This window comes from Lepisma saccharinum, chromosome 11 (assembly GCF_977018435.1).
Source record: "Lepisma saccharinum chromosome 11, izLepSacc3.1, whole genome shotgun sequence".
Taxonomy (NCBI): Eukaryota; Metazoa; Arthropoda; class Insecta; order Zygentoma; family Lepismatidae; genus Lepisma; species Lepisma saccharinum.
The window spans coordinates 20993210-21013948 of NC_139239.1; the positions used below are offsets into that span (position 1 = coordinate 20993210).

The 20739-nt window shown below is 36.5% G+C and overlaps 1 protein-coding gene across 4 annotated transcripts in view; it reads right to left on the reverse strand.

Moving 5' to 3' along the window:
* ssp3 (SCAPER domain-containing protein short spindle 3) overlaps positions 1 to 20739 on the reverse strand; it is a 212984-nt gene that overhangs the window by 118117 nt on the left and 74128 nt on the right. For all 4 annotated transcript variants that reach the window (XM_083130793.1, XM_083130792.1, XM_083130790.1 and 1 more), the window contains 3 exons: positions 15891 to 16080; positions 12814 to 12920; positions 10944 to 11067 (listed from right to left, as the gene is read on the reverse strand). In XM_083130793.1, the coding sequence (XP_082986919.1) occupies positions 10944 to 11067; positions 12814 to 12920; positions 15891 to 16080 (421 nt within the window). The remainder of the gene's footprint in view (positions 1 to 10943; positions 11068 to 12813; positions 12921 to 15890; positions 16081 to 20739) is intronic.

Consider the following 20739-nt stretch of genomic DNA (forward strand, 5'->3'; position numbering starts at 1 on the left):
TTTCAGGGAGGGGGGGTCCGAACAAAGTGTCTCAGGAAAAATAATAATAATGTTTATATCAATATAATTATAAATTAAAATAATACTAATTACAATATACAAATTAATATGATATTATTATACAACGATTAGGTAAAAAGACTGTATAAAAATAGACATATAAGAGTGCATATTCATTACGTAACTTACCCGTAGTTAAGATCGGAATAATTTACATAAAAACAAGTGCCGTGGCAAATGAAATTAATGTCAAATACATGAATAATTGAATATTTATCGAATAATAGAAAAGATGTTGCATGTACTTGGAGAAAAGTAAGTTTCTGATTAATATTTTATGCATATTGAGTAGTAGTGTATAAATCTTCGTTGTACTGTCATTCAAAGCTGTACGATCCCAATATAATCCTTGCCTTGTACAAAGTACAGAGGAAATTAATAACCATCGATTATGCAACAAATTGTAATATTTTCATGACTTATTTTTAGCACTTGGTGAGTCATTCGGGGGGGTCCGGGACCCTGGACCCCCCCCCTTATATACGTCCTTCCTGTCCTTGAAAGCTGTATGATCTCAATATAATCCTTGTCTTCCAATATGTTCAGAGGAAATTACAACAAATGCTAAACGAGAATATTTTCATTATTTAATTTACATACTTAATACCTCTTTCGGGTAGGGGAGTGGGTGGGTCTGGACCCCCAAAATAAGTCCTTCATGCCCTTCAAAGCCCTATGATTCCAATATAATCCTTGTCTTCCAATAAGTTCAGAGGAAATTATACAACGGCTAAACGAATATATTTTTCATTATTTAATTTTAGTACTTGATAAATCTTTCGGGGGGGGGGGTCGGACCTCCTGGACCCCCCTAATACGTCCTTGTTCGGTTATCAGCTTTATCACATCCCTTAAACCCTACTTCACATTGTGCCTTGTTAGTGATTTTTTCATAGTTCATGTATTTATAATTTAGGCTGAAACAATACCCAGTACATACAAAGGACAATAATGGTGTGCTAGTTTCTTACTAAGCAAACTCTAAGCTCCATGGTGCACCAGCCCTCTGGGTGCTAGGGCCTGCCAAGCAGCTTTTTATTGGGTGATGCAGAGTCAATGTGCACAATGAAGGCATCAACTCCATTTGTTTCTGGTTTTCTAAATGGAAGCTCACTACTTCATCCTTTCAAGTAGCTTCACAATTATCCTCATGATGCTGGGTCAACACTGAAATTTTAGAGGCTACTACCAGGAATCGAACCAGGGTCTACTTGCACTAAAGGTGAGAGTGTCAACCATTCAGCTACGGGGGAGTCCATTTTTACTGATTAGTAGGACACTGTTTCTGTTTTCAACAGTGCTCATTTTGAAAAGTAAATGGTCATCAACACATTCTTGTTGCTCTATCTGTAAAATAGTGCACTTGAAAAAACAGTGAAATTAACAAGCACATTTTTCCCACTATGTTATTGGTGGGTCAATCTGTCTGAATGATGATGATTAGAGCTCGGAAGTTGAAGACCTATAAATTGCCAAAAAAGACCTATAAAAAATCTAAAAAAGGACGTATAAATGTGATCCAAATTAATTAATAACTTCAGTTTTAACCTCCCCACCACCTCCCTCTGCGCGGCACCTTGAGATCTTTGCAGGCGTGTGCTGTCTGGTCCTATACACCATGCTGAAAAGCTTCAAAACAAGAGAAAGTTGCCACTTACAGCTCGACCTTGCAGACAAGTTACAGTTAAAGGATCTTGTACCGTACCTGCTTCAGTCGTCTAAAAATGTTTTTCTCTCGTTTCAGGGATCGGTTCAAATATATTTATTTCTCCCTTTTTTATTTCTTTACTACAGAAAGGATGTTTAAGAGGTGATGAACGATGATGATTCGAATTGAGAATGGGCAATAAAACGTAGTCGAAAGAAGATGAAGTTGCAAAAAAAAAAGCCGTTAAGACCTAAAAAAAAAGCAAAAAAAAGGACCAATAAGCCAAAAAACGCCGAAAAAGGCAAAAAAGGACAAATAAAACCCACCTTTTTCTGGCCTACAATGACCCAAAATGAACATATATTATGTTGAGCCTCATCTTCGGACACTAGGGGAAAAAAGGATTTTTCCTCAACGTCCGAGCCCTAATGATGATTCATTGATTATGCAATTTCAAGGCTTCATGATTGTTTATTGCAATTGACTTGTAAGATTTTATTTTTTTGTGTAAAATAGTTTTCATTTTATTTATTTCCGTGAAGGCCGGGATTAAACTAGTACCAAATTGGTGCCAGTCACCTACGCAATAGGAACTAAGATGCTGCATCGAAGGCTTCTCGGTCTAATAGTTCGCATGGGATGACACTAGATAGAGTATGGAATTGACAGCTTCTTCACTCGAGCAAATCAAGTTCAAACAGGCAGAATGATCGGTATACGCTCGAAGCACAGTAGTTCAGGTTTAACCGTAATTTATCTGTGGTACTAGGCCTTCAAATATGGAACGTGCTGTGAAAGATGCAGTGAAATTGAAACTTAAGTGAACATAATCATCATCTCCATGTTAAAATATAGTTTAGTCTATCTTACCAATACATAGCAATATATGAAAATGAATAGATGATTATGGGCTGAAACTACATGGCAGATTTTTACACATATATTTCTATGATTCACGCTCAAGCACTAGAGTCTCGAGCGAGTACAATCGAGCGAAAGTGGTCCAATGCAGTACTCTAATAGGAACCTATAATATAGAATGTAATGATTTTGTTTTTATCTTTCACACTATTCATTACATTATTACCACACAGGACACCAGAGCTTATGGGTGAGAAATACAGTTTTCTTCCCGAAGCATGAGGAGCCAAATGAAATCACAATCTTTGCTGCCTGTCAGCTGAAGCTTTACACAAGAGTTTACTGAACAATTGCTTTTTGTTTCAGTGCTCTAGGAACATGTTTCTTAATATAAATTCACAAAGCAGATGAAAGGAAAGAAAAAAGTTGGAAAGGGAATTGTCTACATTAAAACGTCAAAACACTGTTCTGATCAATAAGTTGAAGAGCAAATGTTTATATTTTCCATAATATATACATGAGGGTCAACACACAATTATCAACAATATTTTCAATAAGCATTATCTAGCTTAATAATCGACTTAGGGATCTGCTTACAACTGCAAAATGAGGTGAAATCCATAGTCTAAAGATTGGCATTATCTTTTCGCTAATACTTATGTGCAAATTGACACAATTAAAATAAATGTGCACCTTTTGCAAAACTATACTTCATCATCTTAAAGTAAAAAGGAAATCTTGAATTCATCCAAATATTCTCAACTATATGCCTTAAGTACATTATTTGCCTCTGGACCATGGATAAGTACGAATATATTTTGAATATATTTCCAGGGTGAGCAAGTTGATCTACTTGTATGTAGTCATTTTTTATGTACGCGTCAGTCAGTAAATTTTAAAACAAGCAAACTGAAAATGGATTCTGCCAGCGAGATTGATTGGTAAATAAGGTAGGTTGGATCCCAGACCCCCTGATGCTTACACATATAGTTGATCATCAGCACAGTATACCAGAGACCTTGGTTCAGCCTGCAATTTCTCTGAATTTTCTATGTAATACATCTCCTGTGGGATTAAATAGTAAGAAATAGTAATTTACAGTTCTGCACCGAGAAAAACTAGGCACCATCATCATTTCGAAAGCAACAGATCCCAGTAGGACTGACAGGGCCAATTTCACACACATAAATCAACCAGGTGAAAACCAAGATTGATTTAAGCTCAGTTTGTAGATCAACGACACAGTATGCCAGAGATCATGGTTGGAGCCCTACTCGAGCCTGCAATTTTTGCTGAATTTTCTATGTAGTACATCTCTTGTGTGGGATGAAATAGTAAAGAAATTCCTCGCTATTAACCTCAACTTCCACAGGCCCTGAAACCAGACAACAAAGTGAAACATCAATGGAATGACAATAAAGCTCTAATGGAAAAAGATGGTTTTGGGAAATCCTAAGTGTTCAGTGATGAAGCCACCCTCTAGACATATCATCATGCATGCTCCAGGAGAGGTAAAACCCACATGACTAGAACATGCACTACCCCCCTAACGTGAATGTGTTTGAAGCTACAATTCCTGAGAAGGTGTATGGCTTCCTCTTCTTCACCGAGATCACGGCATTTTTGTAGCTGGTGCTGGACACGTCACAGCAACAAATCCTACCTACCCGAAGTTTCATTTTCCAACAGGACAGTCCACTCCAACACTTTTACAGATAAGTCAGAGGCCACCTGAACCACAAGCAGACAGATGGACCTTGCTGATCCTGATGATGACAAACTTACATTTACCTCCATGTTCACCGGACATAATTCAGTGGTTTTCTTCTTTCTGTGGGAATTATTTTCCTGTAATTTATGGTTATTACAAGCATAAGAAAACAGTTTTTCTTTGCGACGTTTCAGGAGAACACACGCTCCTTTCATCAGACATTTATTTTCATTTTGACTAAAGATACAGTTATAACCAGCCCGGGTCCATATCCATGGTAACGGTTGAAGTTTTTGCATGCGATGATGTCAAACCGGTCAAATGTATGTGCATGTGAAGTCACGTGAAGTGCAAAACGACGGTGTTGCAATATGCAGATATTAAACACCAGAACAAGCACAATGTCTATATTAGAATGTGTACTGTAGGCTGTGGAAAAGCTAATGTGTAGGGACATTGAATTTTCGCAATGCACGAAATGTGAAAAAAAGATGCAATTTTGAACATTCTGCACGTAACTACACCCCCAATGATGAAATATGCATGAGTTTTATTCGCAAAGTAATGCGAAATGTGTGCTTTTCAACGAAATGACGCTTTTTCGCGAAATAACCGTGAAATATCATCAAATTGTGTAGAAAACAAGCAAAAACCGGCAATCAAGGTTGTGCGCGCAAACTGTCGATTTGTAACGAAACGTTTGCCTAAAGTTTCCTACCACTTGCAGCTCAAAAACGTTTTATCTTCTATCACAGCAGGAAGATGCTGCAAATTGGGATTTCCCATGTACATAATCTCAGTTCGAAATCTTCGCTCCCTGTCAAGCTGCATTCCTTTCTTCCCCCGAATTTCCACTCAACTTCCAGTTTCATTGAACTTGCTAGCTGTAGCAGCGATAAGATTAGTCTGTTCCCGCACATCAAGGGAAACAATGGTGTCATTTGTGTTCAGTCATAAATGAATTTTGTTTATCATCATGTGATTTTCAACATGTGTTTGTGTATGTGCAGTAGTGATTATCTTATTTGATGGACAGCTAGGATATCCTTTAAATACATACAATGAATAAATCACTTGAGATATGCAATTTAGAAATGAAGTGATTTTGTGTTGATGTTTTCTTTTTGCTTGGACAGCTAAGTACTTGGGTATGTGTACAGTATATAAAAATGAAGTAGTTTATCAATTTATAGCTCTTTTGTAAGATGTTTCCTCTCATGATGAAAAAGTGTGTGCCAATTTTTTTTTTTCCACCGCTGGTATATACCGCTGATATAACATTTTATTTACCGCTCTCCTCAGTTTTTATTTACCATAAATTTGTCTCCCTAATAATGACCAACCAGAGATACAATTTAAAATCATGCAATGCACAGGTTATGTTAAGTGTACACTTTAACTGATAAAAGGTAGGTGCAGACTACTTAACTTTGACTTTTATTTACCGCTTTTCCAACGAAATGATCTTTTTTCATCGCCTTTATATACCGAAATTGTAACTTTTTAAATGCAAAATTCATGAATTTCATTTACCATAAATCAGTGTCCCTACTAATGTGTAAGTCACTAGAGTCATGAAACAGTTGGACTGCAACTGTAAGTTACAAGACTATGGACAAGTAACAGGCCATTAGTTTGCGACAAACATGAAACTTATAGTGATTTACTAAACTTCACAAAATCAAATGTAGAGTATTACATTTTGTGTTTATATTATAAAATATTGAACCGAAAAAATCTTATTGCTCGTTTTTAACATCCGGAAATTAGTTTTTATTTCATGTTATGTATAATATATAACCGTCGGTGTATTCAATTTATCTGAAGCCAAAAACTGTAAATGAATTTCCGAAATATTACGAGCTTCACATCAGCTTCTGTGACGTCACAGGACTAGTCCAGTATAATCAACATTTAACACAGCGCATTGTAAAAGCGTATGTATTTAGTTTTCTGACCAAATCGTCCCTTTTCTTATTAATTCAGAATGTTCACTTCACCTCCAAGAACATTTGAAAATACGTAAATGACATTGATAAACGTTAAATCCAAACTCTACAGTTCTGCATAACCTACCTTTATTTTTCAAATTACTTAAAACTGTATCAAACATTTGAATCTTTCTCTGAATCCTTTTAAAAATTCTCAACGTTTTATATATAGTTAATTGCTATTTAATAAAAATGTACGTGTTCGAGTTCCATATTTAAGATATTTTTTGAAAATATAACATACAGGAGGATTGGGAAAGAGAAAGATTGGAATTCGTTTTAAATAAGCTTGCAAACTTTGAAAACTCAATTCTCGTGTGTAATGTGCAGAAATGTTTAATTTTCGATAAATATGGTAAATATTGGCTGCAAAAATTACCGTGGTCATAGGTTGGAGTTCTTTAAAAGCATTTTTCTCATTAAAGGTTTTCCGTGCACACACACGTTCAGGCAAAGAGTGAGGGTGTACAGTCATGGACACTTCTGGGTTGTAACGATTTCATTGAAAGTTAATGGAATTGTTATAACCCAGAAGTGTCCGTGACTGTACAAATATGCAACGCACTTAACTAGTCTACTCTAACCTAGTTGAAGCGCCTGGATGCTAAGAATACCAAACTTAAATGACCTAACCCACTAATTGAAGCCTATGGAAAGAAATTTACGAAGACACGGGAAATGAAACTGGTTGAAAATATTAATTAAAGCAACTTATTTCAATAAATCCAGAGCAAAAAGCAATAGAACACAGGAGGCCTCATGTACGTACGTACTGTACAACCAGGAGAAGATTGCATTTTTTGTTCTAAAATCCCTTTAATATTCCATATCGGTAGGCAAGCTACGTAATGGTAAAAATCAATAGACAATTCTTGATGCAAGTTGTTTTTCAGTACAAGGCATAAGTTTTAAGAATATCAGCCAGTGTTTCATTAATTACTAAATATGAAAATTTACTTGCAACTGACATAGACGTATGCCGAAATTATGTCAGGTAAAATAGATGTATGTATAATGAAAATATAATCACACTGTAATATAAACTTGGACAAAATTTCGAATTCAAGAGTAGTAATTAATCCATTGAGGATTTTTTATATTTTTTGTTGTATCAAGTCCACTTTACGCACATATGAGCTGGTCGGGACTAGATCTAGAATTTAAAGTGGGCTCCGAACCACGTTACATTTTGAACAGGTTAGGATAAAATATCTCGCTTTGTTACTCTTTCATACAGAGCATTAATGAAAAAAAAGCAAATATCTTACACGAAATGCAATGACTGATTGTCCAGTCTTTGATTTTCACTTTAATACCTTATCTACAGATTTTCCTTCTTAAATTTCCATACACCTTAAATACTACTTTGAGGTAAAACATTTTAAATAGTTTATTAACATCATCACAATAATGAAAAATATTTTGCTGTTTTTGATAGAGATATTCTAGAAAGGTATAAAATAATATCCATTGTTTATATTAAGTAAAAAGATTCAAAATTATCCACAATATATTTGTGAAATAGGCTATTCAAATTTAATGAAGTCTTAAAACTTCATTGTTGGACGTTATATTTATTTGACGTAACGTTTACCAAAATGCTATACAGCTGGAACATAATAGTCCTATGTTATTGAAGAAGGAACTGAATATTCTGTATGGCTAGAAAACAAATACGTGTCCTACACGCATCTAACCATCTAACTACACAATTTCCGACAACGTGTGCACAAAAATATGGGCATAAAAATCCCAATATTTTTCTCTCGTGTTAAATAAAGGAATATTAATAGTAATATGGTCGACATCCATGCATGTAATCAACATGTTCAATCAGCTAGGTTCGTACTTAGCACTGGTTGAACTTAAACATTTTTGCACTAACATGTAACTGAGATTTGTATTACATACAACACACAAATTTACTTGTAATTGATCAGGATATAATAATTTTTAATTTGCGATTATAATTATTAATCTTACTATGAAATAAATAAATTTACACGACCTGTTTTTGGAATTACTTGCTCATTCAAATATATGTATTTCCCCAAAACATAGGATCACTCTTTTTCACCAGCCTTTTCAGCATCGCAGATTCAGGTCTGTAGTATTTCGAAGGCCCGTTTATTGCTTATAATGAAGAAAACATCTTACATCAGGAAATGATCATTCTGTACTCCATTTCATGTGTTCAGTTTCTGGCATGGTTTTCTATCTGCATAGTGCAACACTAGCGCATAGATTTGGAATTCGTTTCATGGATAAATTCACCTCTTACCCTCGTTTCGTCATCCGAGTAAACAACGGATTGACCCAACCTTATACTTCTAATAACCTTGGTTATAACAATGGTTAGTAATTTTTTAAACAAAAAGAATCTGTTATATAATGGATGTTGTCAATGTTACATTGTTGTAATATAGCAACTTAACTGTGAAAAGAAGCAATCTGTTTTGTGAAAAAGAAAACTCCATACTGGATCTACGTTACCATTTTCATTATTTAATGTAATCCAGTGTTCTTCTGCAATGAACGAAGCTTCCCAGACATTCAACTCTGTGTTTGAAATGTTTGATGAAAGGAGTGTGTGTTCTCCTGAAACATCACAAACGTCACTGTTTTCTTATGCTTGTAATAACCGTAAACTACAGGAAAATAATTCTATAATGCAAGCAATGCGTACATACAAGAAAAACTGTGGGAATTAGTCAAAGATTACCACAGATCTTGTTTGATCAGCAAGTGTGTATCACAGCAACAACTGAACATGATGTAAATGTCATGAAAGATTGATTGATTGATTGAGTTGGTGTTTTAAGTTCACTTTATGCACAGTAAGGCTAATCGGGACTGGACCTACAGTTTAAAGTGGGATCCAAGCAACTATGTGCCTCCACCAGGTATTGAACCTGGGACCCCTTGATTACAAAGCGACCACGGTACCACTGCGCTATCGGGGAGGCCCATGTATTGAAATAATTTGACTGCAGGTTGAATGTGTGTTACCAAGGGAACTCACGTTGAGCACCTGATGTATTGAAACAGAATTCTTCAGTTCATCTTTCCACCTGTATCAATTTTGTACACATGAATTCCATTAAATGTAATACTTGAATGCACTAGGCAAGAATCTTATGTGTGCAATAATATATCACACCCCTTCCCCATAACTAATGGTGAAACAAAATATGCCTTGTTACTCAGCTGGTTGAACATTGGAACAAAAGGACTCAGGTTTGATCCTGGACTGAGCACAAGTCGAGTTTGATAAAAGGCCTTTGTTTCCCCATTGAGTATTATGGGATAGATTTTATAAAATGGACTATTATTCCTCAATCGACACTTTCTTCTGATATATTTTACTTTTACATGTAATAATGGAAACAATAAAGGCTCAATTTTTGAAATTTAAGACTTTTGAAGTGACACGTCCTTCCCTCTTGTACAAATATTTATTGTTCATAATTACCTTTCTCGTTGTACAAATGTTTATTGTTCTTTCCTAATTACCTTTCTCGTTGTACAAATGTTTATTGTTATTAATCTTAATTTCTGTAATTTACCTATCACTGATAATGACTGACCTGTATATACTTATCTGGTTAAGACCTGTTACCATGGAAATTACGATTGTGTTTTGTCTTGTTTTTGGAGTTCGGGCTTGGGAGTTTTTTGAATAGAGTGATCAAGTTGAGTTATAAGAAGTTTAATTTTTTTTAGTGAAATGGATTTTATGTTAGGCACATAAGTATTTAGTTTGCAAAGAAGAAAAAAATATACTTTTTCTCTTAGTGAAAACTTGACTTTGATTTGGTTTGAACAACAAAGAGAGATATTACCCAATACACTGAGAGGCATAACGTGAATGCTTTTGAGTCTTCATGTGAACTTATTATTTGGTGTTTTAGTTAAACCGTGTTCTTGTGACTAAAAGAACATGTCAAAGATGATGTTCTTTTTCCCAATTGGGAGACCTGCATTACATATCCTCAAAGAGTGATCTTTTGTCGTGCTTGCCTCCGAATTTGGTCCATAGGGCTGATGCTAGAAGCGAAATTCTGAAAATTGTTTCCATAAGCTGGCAACCCAGCTGCTCTTATATGTTGCCCCCCCCCCCCCCCCAAGAAGTATCAGCCTATTTTCAACAAAACTTTGCATGGTTGTAGGAATGTACAGTCACGGACACTTCTGGGTTATAACGATTCGAGTAACTTTCAATGGAATCGTTACAACCCAGAAGTGTCCATGGCTGTACCACTTCTACATACTACATTTTTCATTAACTTTGATCTATTGAGGTGGCCACACGGGCATGACAAATACCATCTATTTTTTTTAAAATTTTGATTTTCTCCTTCTTCCTCTTCCTTTAACTTGAATTATTGGGAGGTACAATGTACAAATTTCAGCTCTGCTAAAAGGCCTGGTGTTCTGGGGGAGATTATCTCTCTATGACAATTAGTTCTTGAGTTATGATTTATTTTGCACATCGTGGCAAGTTTGAAGAGCAGGCGAGGTTCCATCTGCTAAAACTTAAGTACTTTGAAAGTTAATTTCTTCCATAGAATGCTGGCCTCACACACATCCTTCCACCCTGTAAATTGGCAGTTTTATCACAGCATAGAAGTATTTGGAACAAAATTAAAATATAGACAAAATGGTTACTTACAGTTAGCCTATGTAGAAGCAGATCCAATACTATTCCAACTTTATTACTGTAGAGCACATAATTAGAATTTGCACCACTGCCTTTACATGCCAAATTGTATGCTGTACATGTTGTAATGAAGCATCTGAAACAAGAAGGGAGGAAAATGTTATAGAATTAGGTAACTGACAACTTTCATTACATTAGAAATCATATTTTCACAACTTGGACAAGATTTGAACTTAAAACATGTTAAAAGGTAAAAAGTTTAAAAGAGGAAACCAGATAAAATTGAAAGTAAGAAATTACCCTGTTGTGAGGTTTACTTTTCCATGTCTGTCTGGCAACTCAGTATATTAACATGTTTGAACATTAAAGTTAAAATATTTTCCATCCTCATGAGTAAGCCACACAACGTGGTAAAAGTACAGAAAAATATAGCCATATGCTACAAGTAAACATTATGTGTGTGAAAGTGTTGGCATGTGATGTGAGTTGTGCTCTACAGAATATACAAGATGTCTCAAAGAACAGTGTGCTCTGAAAATTTGACCTGGATTATGAGAACAATTCTTATTACATACAGGGTGGCCCAAAAGTCAGTTTCCCCTAGGAGAGAACAAAATTATGATACTTGCAGTAAGGAAATGTGTATTTATTGCTGGAGAAAGGTAAGAGAGCACAATCTACCCTACATGCTCAAGATGTTTCCCATCATTTGCAATACATTCTAAGCAACGATGATACACACATTCACATATCTTTGATAACAAACCCTTCTCTCAGGGAAAACTGACTTGCGCCACCCTGTATTTATTATATATTAATTAGATGTAAAAGAAATAAAACACCATTGCAGGCACGCAAGTAAAACAAAAACAGAAGTCAGACAACTTCAAATTTTGCAGCAATTTCTATATATACGAAAAAGTTGGTTTACCGAACATGGGAGAATATGTCACTGTCAAAAATATTTTGTAAACATATTCACACCAGTCTCTGTGGCAAAAAGGTCAACACATTGTGCATGTGCATTGTCGATGACAGGTTGTGAAGAATCTGAATTGACTGCCTGCAGCAATTCTTTATTGACTGATTGAAATATTTGATTCATTTTACTTCACTTTTCTGTAACTTTGGCTAGCCGCAGAGATGAGGATGAGTGATGATATGATGAAACTGATGAAGGGATACTCACAAAGAATGCCCAAGCCAGGATTCGAATCTGGGACTCCTGGCACTGCAGCAATTCTTGCCTAGTTGCTAAGCTAATTGAAGTCACAATGCATGACATACAGTAGTAGTTCCTATCAGTAAGTTCCTTCTTTCGACCACAATTCTGGCATGATGGTGAACATGTAGGACAGTATCCAACACAGCTATTTGTTAACAAATGCTCCTTATGTAATGTCATCTGTTGAAGTCTGAAGCGCATCATATCTTACAATGTGAGGTGCCTCATTTTTTGTCCAGTGAGCTTATCATATGTGGTAAAAACTTGGAAATATGGATTAATAAATATTTCTCGTTTTTGAAAAAAACAAATTCTGAAATTACTCCCAGAGCATCCAAGAGAAATTATCGTAAAATACATTTACTGCTGTCTAATTATATTATGATTTGGTGGTGCAGTAAGCCTATTTTCTTTCATCACAAATATATAAATAGCAAATGTAACACTACTGAATACCCTAACAGATTTTGTCAACAGATTTAATATTTCAAAATTAAGAATGCTGATGTGATTGTTCAAAATATAAAGACTCTTTTTTTTAGAAAACTCACTGTTGAGATGTATCAGTGTTTAAACAGAACATTAAGAAGTTTGAACTCACGAACTTCTCATCATATTTCTTAACATTATTTTATCATTATTGTTACACTAACTTACTTTGTTGGTAAATATGGAACTGTGGGGCAATCCAATGCAAGATTCAAAATATTTGAAAGAGCAGCAAAACCACCCAGAGCTTGGAAAGCTATCTGATCTAGTGCATTCTGAAAAATTAGAAAACATTAAAATTATATATTGTTCCATGTAAAACAAAAACACGACTCTAACAAAGTTTACTCACAACAGTTCCAAGGCAAACTTGGAACTTTTGCTCACCTACAGTCCATTACTAATAATTGTTATTTTTTATGTAAGTACTGAAATTGAGTGAATCCCAGATGGCATGTTAGAGACTGTCTTCTCATCGTCCGATTGTCATGTGGGAGACCCAGGTTTGATTTCCAGGGTGGGTTCTACCGGTTGGAAATTTTACTGACAATATAAAGTGGCCTTGGAGATCATGCACTCTAATAAATGGGTACCAGGGGAGGGTGAGGGTTAAAGTTGATGGAATGTGGTGCTGGTCACATCACCTCCAGTATGGATGATATCAAGAATATGTGGAGCCCTACTCCTCACTCCTCTGTGCTTTCATGGTATGGTGCAATAAACAGGGGATAGCTTTATTATTTTATCTCTCTGACCATCTAATACTAAAGCCTGCTAGTATTAGTATTATTTAATCTCCTTTAAGGTACATAAATACTTAAATATTATTTTAAAAAAAACACTTTATGACTTATGATGCAGGGTATTACCACAGATAAGGATATATAAGCAGATCTTCATCGAAGGCAGGAAAACTGCTGCACGGACCTCCCGCGGGATTGGGCTCTCGCAAGAATCTTCGGAATAATATGGTAAGAGGTGCTGGGAGGCACCACTCGAAATCTTGCTTCCACAAAAAGACAAGAGATGGCACTAGTAATTTTCAAATGCTCTCAAGCCTAACTTCAACGGAACCATTGCCCTGAAGCGATGGATTCCGAGAAAACCTTCCACCTGCAAAGCCTCAGTTCTGCCTCAGTGCTTCGAGTTTGAAAATTAAAGCCTGCTATATAATAAACGTTACTGAGTGAATTCAATAATCGCAGCAATATCTCTGGATGGCAGTCTTACACCCTTTTCATAAAACTGCATGGCGACAAACTAAAAAAAAATTGTTTGAATTATTTTTGAATAACGAACAGTAACTTTTGAATACCTTGTCAGTCAGTATTCAAGGAAAAGATAAAGTCAGAGTCTTATCTAGATTTTTCCATTGCGGTGGGAGTTCAAGAACATTATTTAGGCGGGTGTTGTCGCAGAGAGTGTGAACATTGTTTAAAGATTTGTCAGCATTTGGAAGCTGCACAACAAAGGTAGTGTCATGAGTAGGACAATTCGTTGTATTATTTACTCTGGGAAGGACGAAAGGAAACGTTCTCGAATAGGAGGTGGAGTCAAAACTACTGACAATATTAAAATCTTTTATCTGTGGAACCTTCCAGAATATAATGAGGATATAAATATGCAGATTGAACTTCCCGGACGACCTGTATGACAGAATCGGATAATGCAACTTCAGAGGTAAGTGTGACAGTTCACACAGTCGATTAGTGATCAGTCAGTATTCATTGGCAGTTTTACAAGATCTAGTGATTCGAAAATGAAGAGGACTAATGACACAATTTCCTGTAAAGTACTGAAGTCTACTTCTAGTTCCAGTTCTTGTCCAAAGCTGAAGACTGACTCCCGAAGCCTCGGTGTAGTGCTAGCTCACGTCAAGAGCCGAAGAGATCGAAGGTAAAAGTGAATATTTTAGCAGTACCGGGTATTGGAGTGGTTTATTAAAATAGAAATAAGCTGCACAGATCAATTGAAAATCAAAGTTTTGCGTGATGATTTATTTGTTCCCGGACCAAATTCGTGTATGTAGTCCGAGACTTTCATGGGATAAAAAGGACTTTTATTTAAGCCAACTGGGTTCGACAAACAATCAAACATTAACTACCACAAAGGGGCAGCCATTAAGGCCGAAAATTTTATGAATGTCGAGAAGAGAAAGCAAGATGGTGTTGCATATGTAGACATTTTAGCAGAAATTGGAGGCTATACCAGGACCCGAACCAGGGTCTCTGGCATACAGTGCGATTGCTCTACCATCTGAGCCACCAAGCCACCTTTGGCTTTGCCAGATTTTTTGCTGTCACTGTCAATAGCTCAGTTAATAGAGCTATGCCACTGTATGCCAAAGACCCTGGTTCGGGTCCTGGTAGAGCCTGCATTTTTAATTAAAATGTCTACGTAGTGTATGTGAAATCGTAACATGCTGCCTGTTTAATGAACAATCACAGAATAAAGAAGAAAGATGAAAACTGAGGGGCATTCACACCTGTTGAGGAGACATTTTTCTATTGAGGTCAACATGAGCTGCTGCTTCGAGGTGATGATGACAGTAATCTACCAAGGGAGATTTCACATCATATCACCTGATGATTTCACAAGTTGAATGCAGACTTCTGTGGCCTTTTGTGTTGCTACGGTGTGAAACGTTGTTATTGATTGGCTCGTTCCAAACAACATGTATCACATGTCCCTTTGGTCTGAAATCTTCCTGTCTTGAAGATTCAAGTCACAAGGATGAGTAAATTAGGGCTTTGTTAAGGTTAGGTGTAAAGGTAGGCAACAACACTCTAAAGGATCATATCCAAACCTGCAGGAAGAACGCATCTTTCTTCAGCCTCCAATACATAATGACAAAAACTTCTGGTGAGTTGATTTTTAAAAAATGTGCCCAAGATAAACTTCCACCAACCCTACCTTGGGCATGCCACTGGAGATAAATGAGTCAGCAATTTTATAGTATTGGGAGACGAATGCCATAATGGCAGTGCTATCTAAGGGTTAAGAATCATAGCACTGAAATAAGGCCTCAACGATCAAATGTTATTGAAAAAAGTTCACATTGATATCATTTATGTAATGTGAAAATATGGAACTACACAAAAATTATTTCTCTTGTAGTTTACGGCTCTTGCAAGCATATAAACACAATATCTGATGTAACATGTCAGGAGAACACACACTCCCTTTATCACAATGCAATCAATACGTACACACAACAAAAAACTACACAAAAGGTTGGGTCTTACCCGTTTTTCCAATATTCTGTTGATTTCTCCAAGTGCCCTCTCAAGTGATGTCACAGCATTGTCTGGCCACTGCCCTTTACCTTGACTTCTATGGAGCTTTTCCACATCTTTCAAACATTTTTGCAAACGTGTTTTGTTTGGAGATTCCACCTTTTGCGAAGTTTCTCTTTTTCCTTCATACTCCTGACCTCTGAAATTGAAATTTCTTGTTGAGCATACTATTAAAAAGCATTACAGAGGTTGTTCGCTTTATATCCGACCATTGTCGATTCGGTGCTGCCACCTGGCGTATCATGCTGGAACTATGGGTCTGCTGGAGGGAGCGGTGTTGTGTCTGACCTTGTAGGTGCGAGAGTGTTGGTAGTGAATGTTATCAAATGGCACCAAAAATCAAATGGTATTGGGAGGGTTACGTAATGGCCCTTTTCCATGCTAAGTTTTCATACGTACGCATTGTGAAACAGTGTCGGGAGAATGGGTTAACACTCAGGGTGATTACTGCGAAAGCTATTGTGGCCCGTTACACACAACAGGCTCTCCTTGCGAAACATTCACCCATGAAAACCACCAGGAGAAGGGCTGCAAGAAAAGTGTCACCCGTAGTGCTAAGGGGGATCCGTTGATTGGCATGCCAAGAAAATCCCCGACTCAACGTGATATGACCCACAGATTTCACCTCGCAATGGATGAATCATATGTCCATCTCACTGCTGGTGATCACATTCGGGCGATCACATACCGTGACATTGATGGCAAGGGGCGCAGCAACTTTGTTCGTCAGTGCAGGGAAAGTTTCCCTCGTGGCTTTATGGTTGTGACGGGATTCGAATATGAGGGTAAGTTGATGATACGCAAGGTGGACAAAAACGTGAAGGTGAATGCCAGGTACTCCATTCTGACACCTATCTATCGGAGACACATCCCACAATTGTATGGAATGGACGCGAACCAGGTGATGATCCATATGGACAAGACTTCGAGTCATACCGCCAGAACATCACTATGTTTTTATCAGGAAATGGCAGAGGAATTAGGAATTCATGTCATTCAGTTTGAAGACATTCCTGTGAAAAGCCCAGATGGCAGTCCAATGGATATTTGCGCATTTGGACTCTTGAAACGACGTCTTCAACATCGCCACCCGCGCACCCTGGATGGTCTATGGAAAGCTTGCAGGGAGGAGTGGTGCAGAATTCCCATGCCTGTCCTGTGTCGGAGCTTGCTGCAATGGAAACTGCAATGCCGGGCGATAGTCCACAATGCTGGGGGTCCAATAGAACATGATCGGTGGTGGCGGCACGGTATCTCTTAAGGTGAGTACCCGTCAAACGTGGTTGGATATAAAGCGAACAACCTTCTGTATGACTACGCATTATGACTATATTAGTGATTAAAATGACATCTGCAGTGTATTCTAGTCCAAGAAAAATAAGAAGAATCAATGACAATCAATGTGGCAATTCAAATTTATTCCTGCAACTCAAGAAATGTTAATGATGACAAAATTTCCTTGAAAATATTTCTGAATTTCTCATCACAATGAATAAGAATTTTCATAATGAAGTTTCTGTGTAAATGCAGCTTCAACTTGATAAATTTTATTCTCCTTTATTGCATATAGGTATTTCACTTCACCCATTGCATTAGCTTTTCTATATCTTTGGACATGCATTAATTTAATTTTAAAGCCCATACATTTTACTCGGTTTAGGTAAAATCCACTCAATATCATGTAGGAACAAACATAACATGCAGTCTTGGATCGTTCAAATTCTAAATTATGTAAGTGTTAATGAAAATTTGAAACAATAATACTACTCAGCTCAGCACAGAATGAATAACAATGATGTATCAAGATTGCAAAAGCTCATGGCATCTGCACCTTGTGACAAATTGTAAATGGAGTTTGCATATGAGAATTCAGACCCATTTATAAAACAGTTGCAATAATATTACAATATTTGTATCATAGCTAAGGAGTAATGCACTACTCCTGTGTGTGCTGTGGTTAAGGTTTAACTCCTTAAGTGAATAATTTGCTTATACCAAATCTCTTCCATAGTGCATTTTCTAAACTCAAAGAAGATACACAAATCCTTCTGCTGCACGGAAAAACACAAGACTTCAAATTGCAAGAAGCCAGGGGTCTAAGGTACGAATCCCAGCCTCGGCATGGGTGTTCTTCTTGATTGTCCCTTCATCAATATCATCACTCATCGTCATTGTTGCGATTATCCAATGTGGCAGAAAAGCAACCCAAGATAACCGATTTCAGTCAATCAACTAAGAAAAACACTCAAGTAGCCCCTGAATTGGCATGCACATTGGTTCCAATTGCAGATTACATTATATAAAAGTGTAAGATAAACATAGCTGGCAGAGAGGAAGCAGTGTCTCCATCTCGAGGTGATTATGGCAAGTTAAATACTCGGGAGATTCTAAAGAGTGGCATCTCATGGTGAAAATGCGAACTAACTCAATAGTGAAAGGAGCAAGTCCATAGCACGTCATAATATCGAGAATAGATATATCCATTGAACTCACTGCAGAATAGAAGTCGGCATGAGGGATACATCTATCATACCCACATAAAGGGTTAATAGGTTCGAGTAGACTTATAAGTTCGAGTAGACTTATTTTTAGCCCTTCATGAAGAAGGACTTCAGGGAAGGTTTTGTGGCTTTTAATAGCATCTAAGTACTTCATTTTTGATGCATGATAATAGAAAAAAATATTTTATAAAATCACACGCTTCATTTTGAGTTCGTGCATTAGGGCTAAAATTTTTTAACTTTCGTGAACAATCAGGATTTTACCGCTTTACAAATATACACAGTATTTTACTAAATGTAATAAATGAGATAACCATTGCATGTTATTTATGTTTGCAATCATGTTCGAATGTGTTTGCACAGTAAGGCTAATCGGGATTGGACCTACAGTTTAAAGTGGATCCGAACCACTATGTGCCTCCATCGGGAACCGGCCCATAGTAAGAAAGGGAATATACTTTGATGGTAGAAAAGATAATACTATCTAGAAAAAATAGGAGCTAAAATATATCCAAGAGTAAGGAAAGAGGAGCACATTAGCGTGATTCGTGAGCCTGGTGGGCAATATGTGGGTCATGTCACACCGGCGAGTGGAACCGGTAGTGAAATAGCCAAGTGCATCCTAAAATACCTGGAAGATAATAATATTGAATGAACTGGAAGTGATTGGTTGTGATGGCACAGCAACAAACACAGGGTGGAAAAATGGTGTTATCCGCAACATCCGCATTCAGCATCCATTGCAGTGGTATGACCGCCTACCTATTCTCGTAGCACTTCTGGCAACTGGAGAATCGCAGGGGACCAACTTCCTTACTTGGATTTTTACCTTTCAGGCTTAAACCACATACGCTAACTCATTAAAAATGTCAAAAAACAAGTCTGGTGTTAGTAAATTCAGATTTTTATTAATTTTTACATGCAAACATGCTTGAAATTTGTTAGAAAACAATCCGATTCACATGCATCGCAAAAACCTACAGCCACCGCTTCCATTAAGCTAAGCCACAGAATATCCCCACACTCCTATTCCTCTATTTTATACAATGTGATTGCCAATGTCACTTTTCTGTATATTGCTGTCAAAGTTATAATTTGTACAGCGTGATTGCCATTGTAGTTTTTTACACATTGCTGGCAAAGTTGTAATTTGTACAGCGTGATTATTTTTATATACAACATTTTCAACTAGAGAACTTATGATCTGTCATAAATTCCCCGGGGTTGGGAAATTTGACTTTCTTACTGAGAATCAAGAAGAAATGTCAAATACTTCATGCATTACTAAAATTATGACATTGTTTACATGCAAGAAGTTAGTTACAAAACAAACACCACATAAACAAAGATATAACATGTAAGATTATGACAAAATATCAGATTCATATATTAAATAACTTAACATGCATAAACACAAAACAACACACGTGCAGTTTACATGCATCAGTAAAAAAAAGAAAACACATCATGTACAATTTGCATGCAGAGATAAAATCATAACATATGCATCTCGCATACATAAATTAGCATGCATACATTTAACATGCAATAGACAACATGTATGCACAAACTCCACATATCACAAATATGGTACCACTAAAATTTACAATTGTTATCATGCTCTCATTAAATATAGTTACACAGCATCATACAACTGCTCCAAACCTAACTCATGAAGTTGCAAATCGTTACGCATGCTTAAAAGTTTGTTTATCCAAAGTTTTTGTTTGTCCAATGAACAATGCCAAACTGATATTTTTTACGGAAATATTTGCAATGTCTTTTCCAGTGTTGCAGCATATGGCTTTCACTGTGTTATCATCATGAATTTGCATACAGACAAAAGGACCTTGGTATAAATTACAATATTTTTTTATAATGCAAGTGATAGTGTCACTTTGAGGATGCAGTTTTATGAAGATCAGATCGCCTTGCTTTACTGGAATTTTTGTTGCTTGTTTTTAATGCTGTTTTATAATATGTTTTTGTCTCTTATTGAAACTACATGTTTCTGCCATAAGCAGCTTATTTTTCCACGTCTCTACATCAGGAATGCGATCCGTTAGTACTTTTTTACAGATATTTTGAGGTTCAATATTTAGCCTGAGTTCTATAGGAGCATAACCTGTACTGGAACAAATTGAATTATTTAACAGATGTAAAATGGCAGCAACATGGCTAGACCATTGCTTATGTTTACCATTGCAAAATACACGCATCAATCTATTTATTTCCTGGTGATATCTCTCCACTAAGTTGGCACTTGGATGATAACTGGGAATGTAAAATATTTTTAC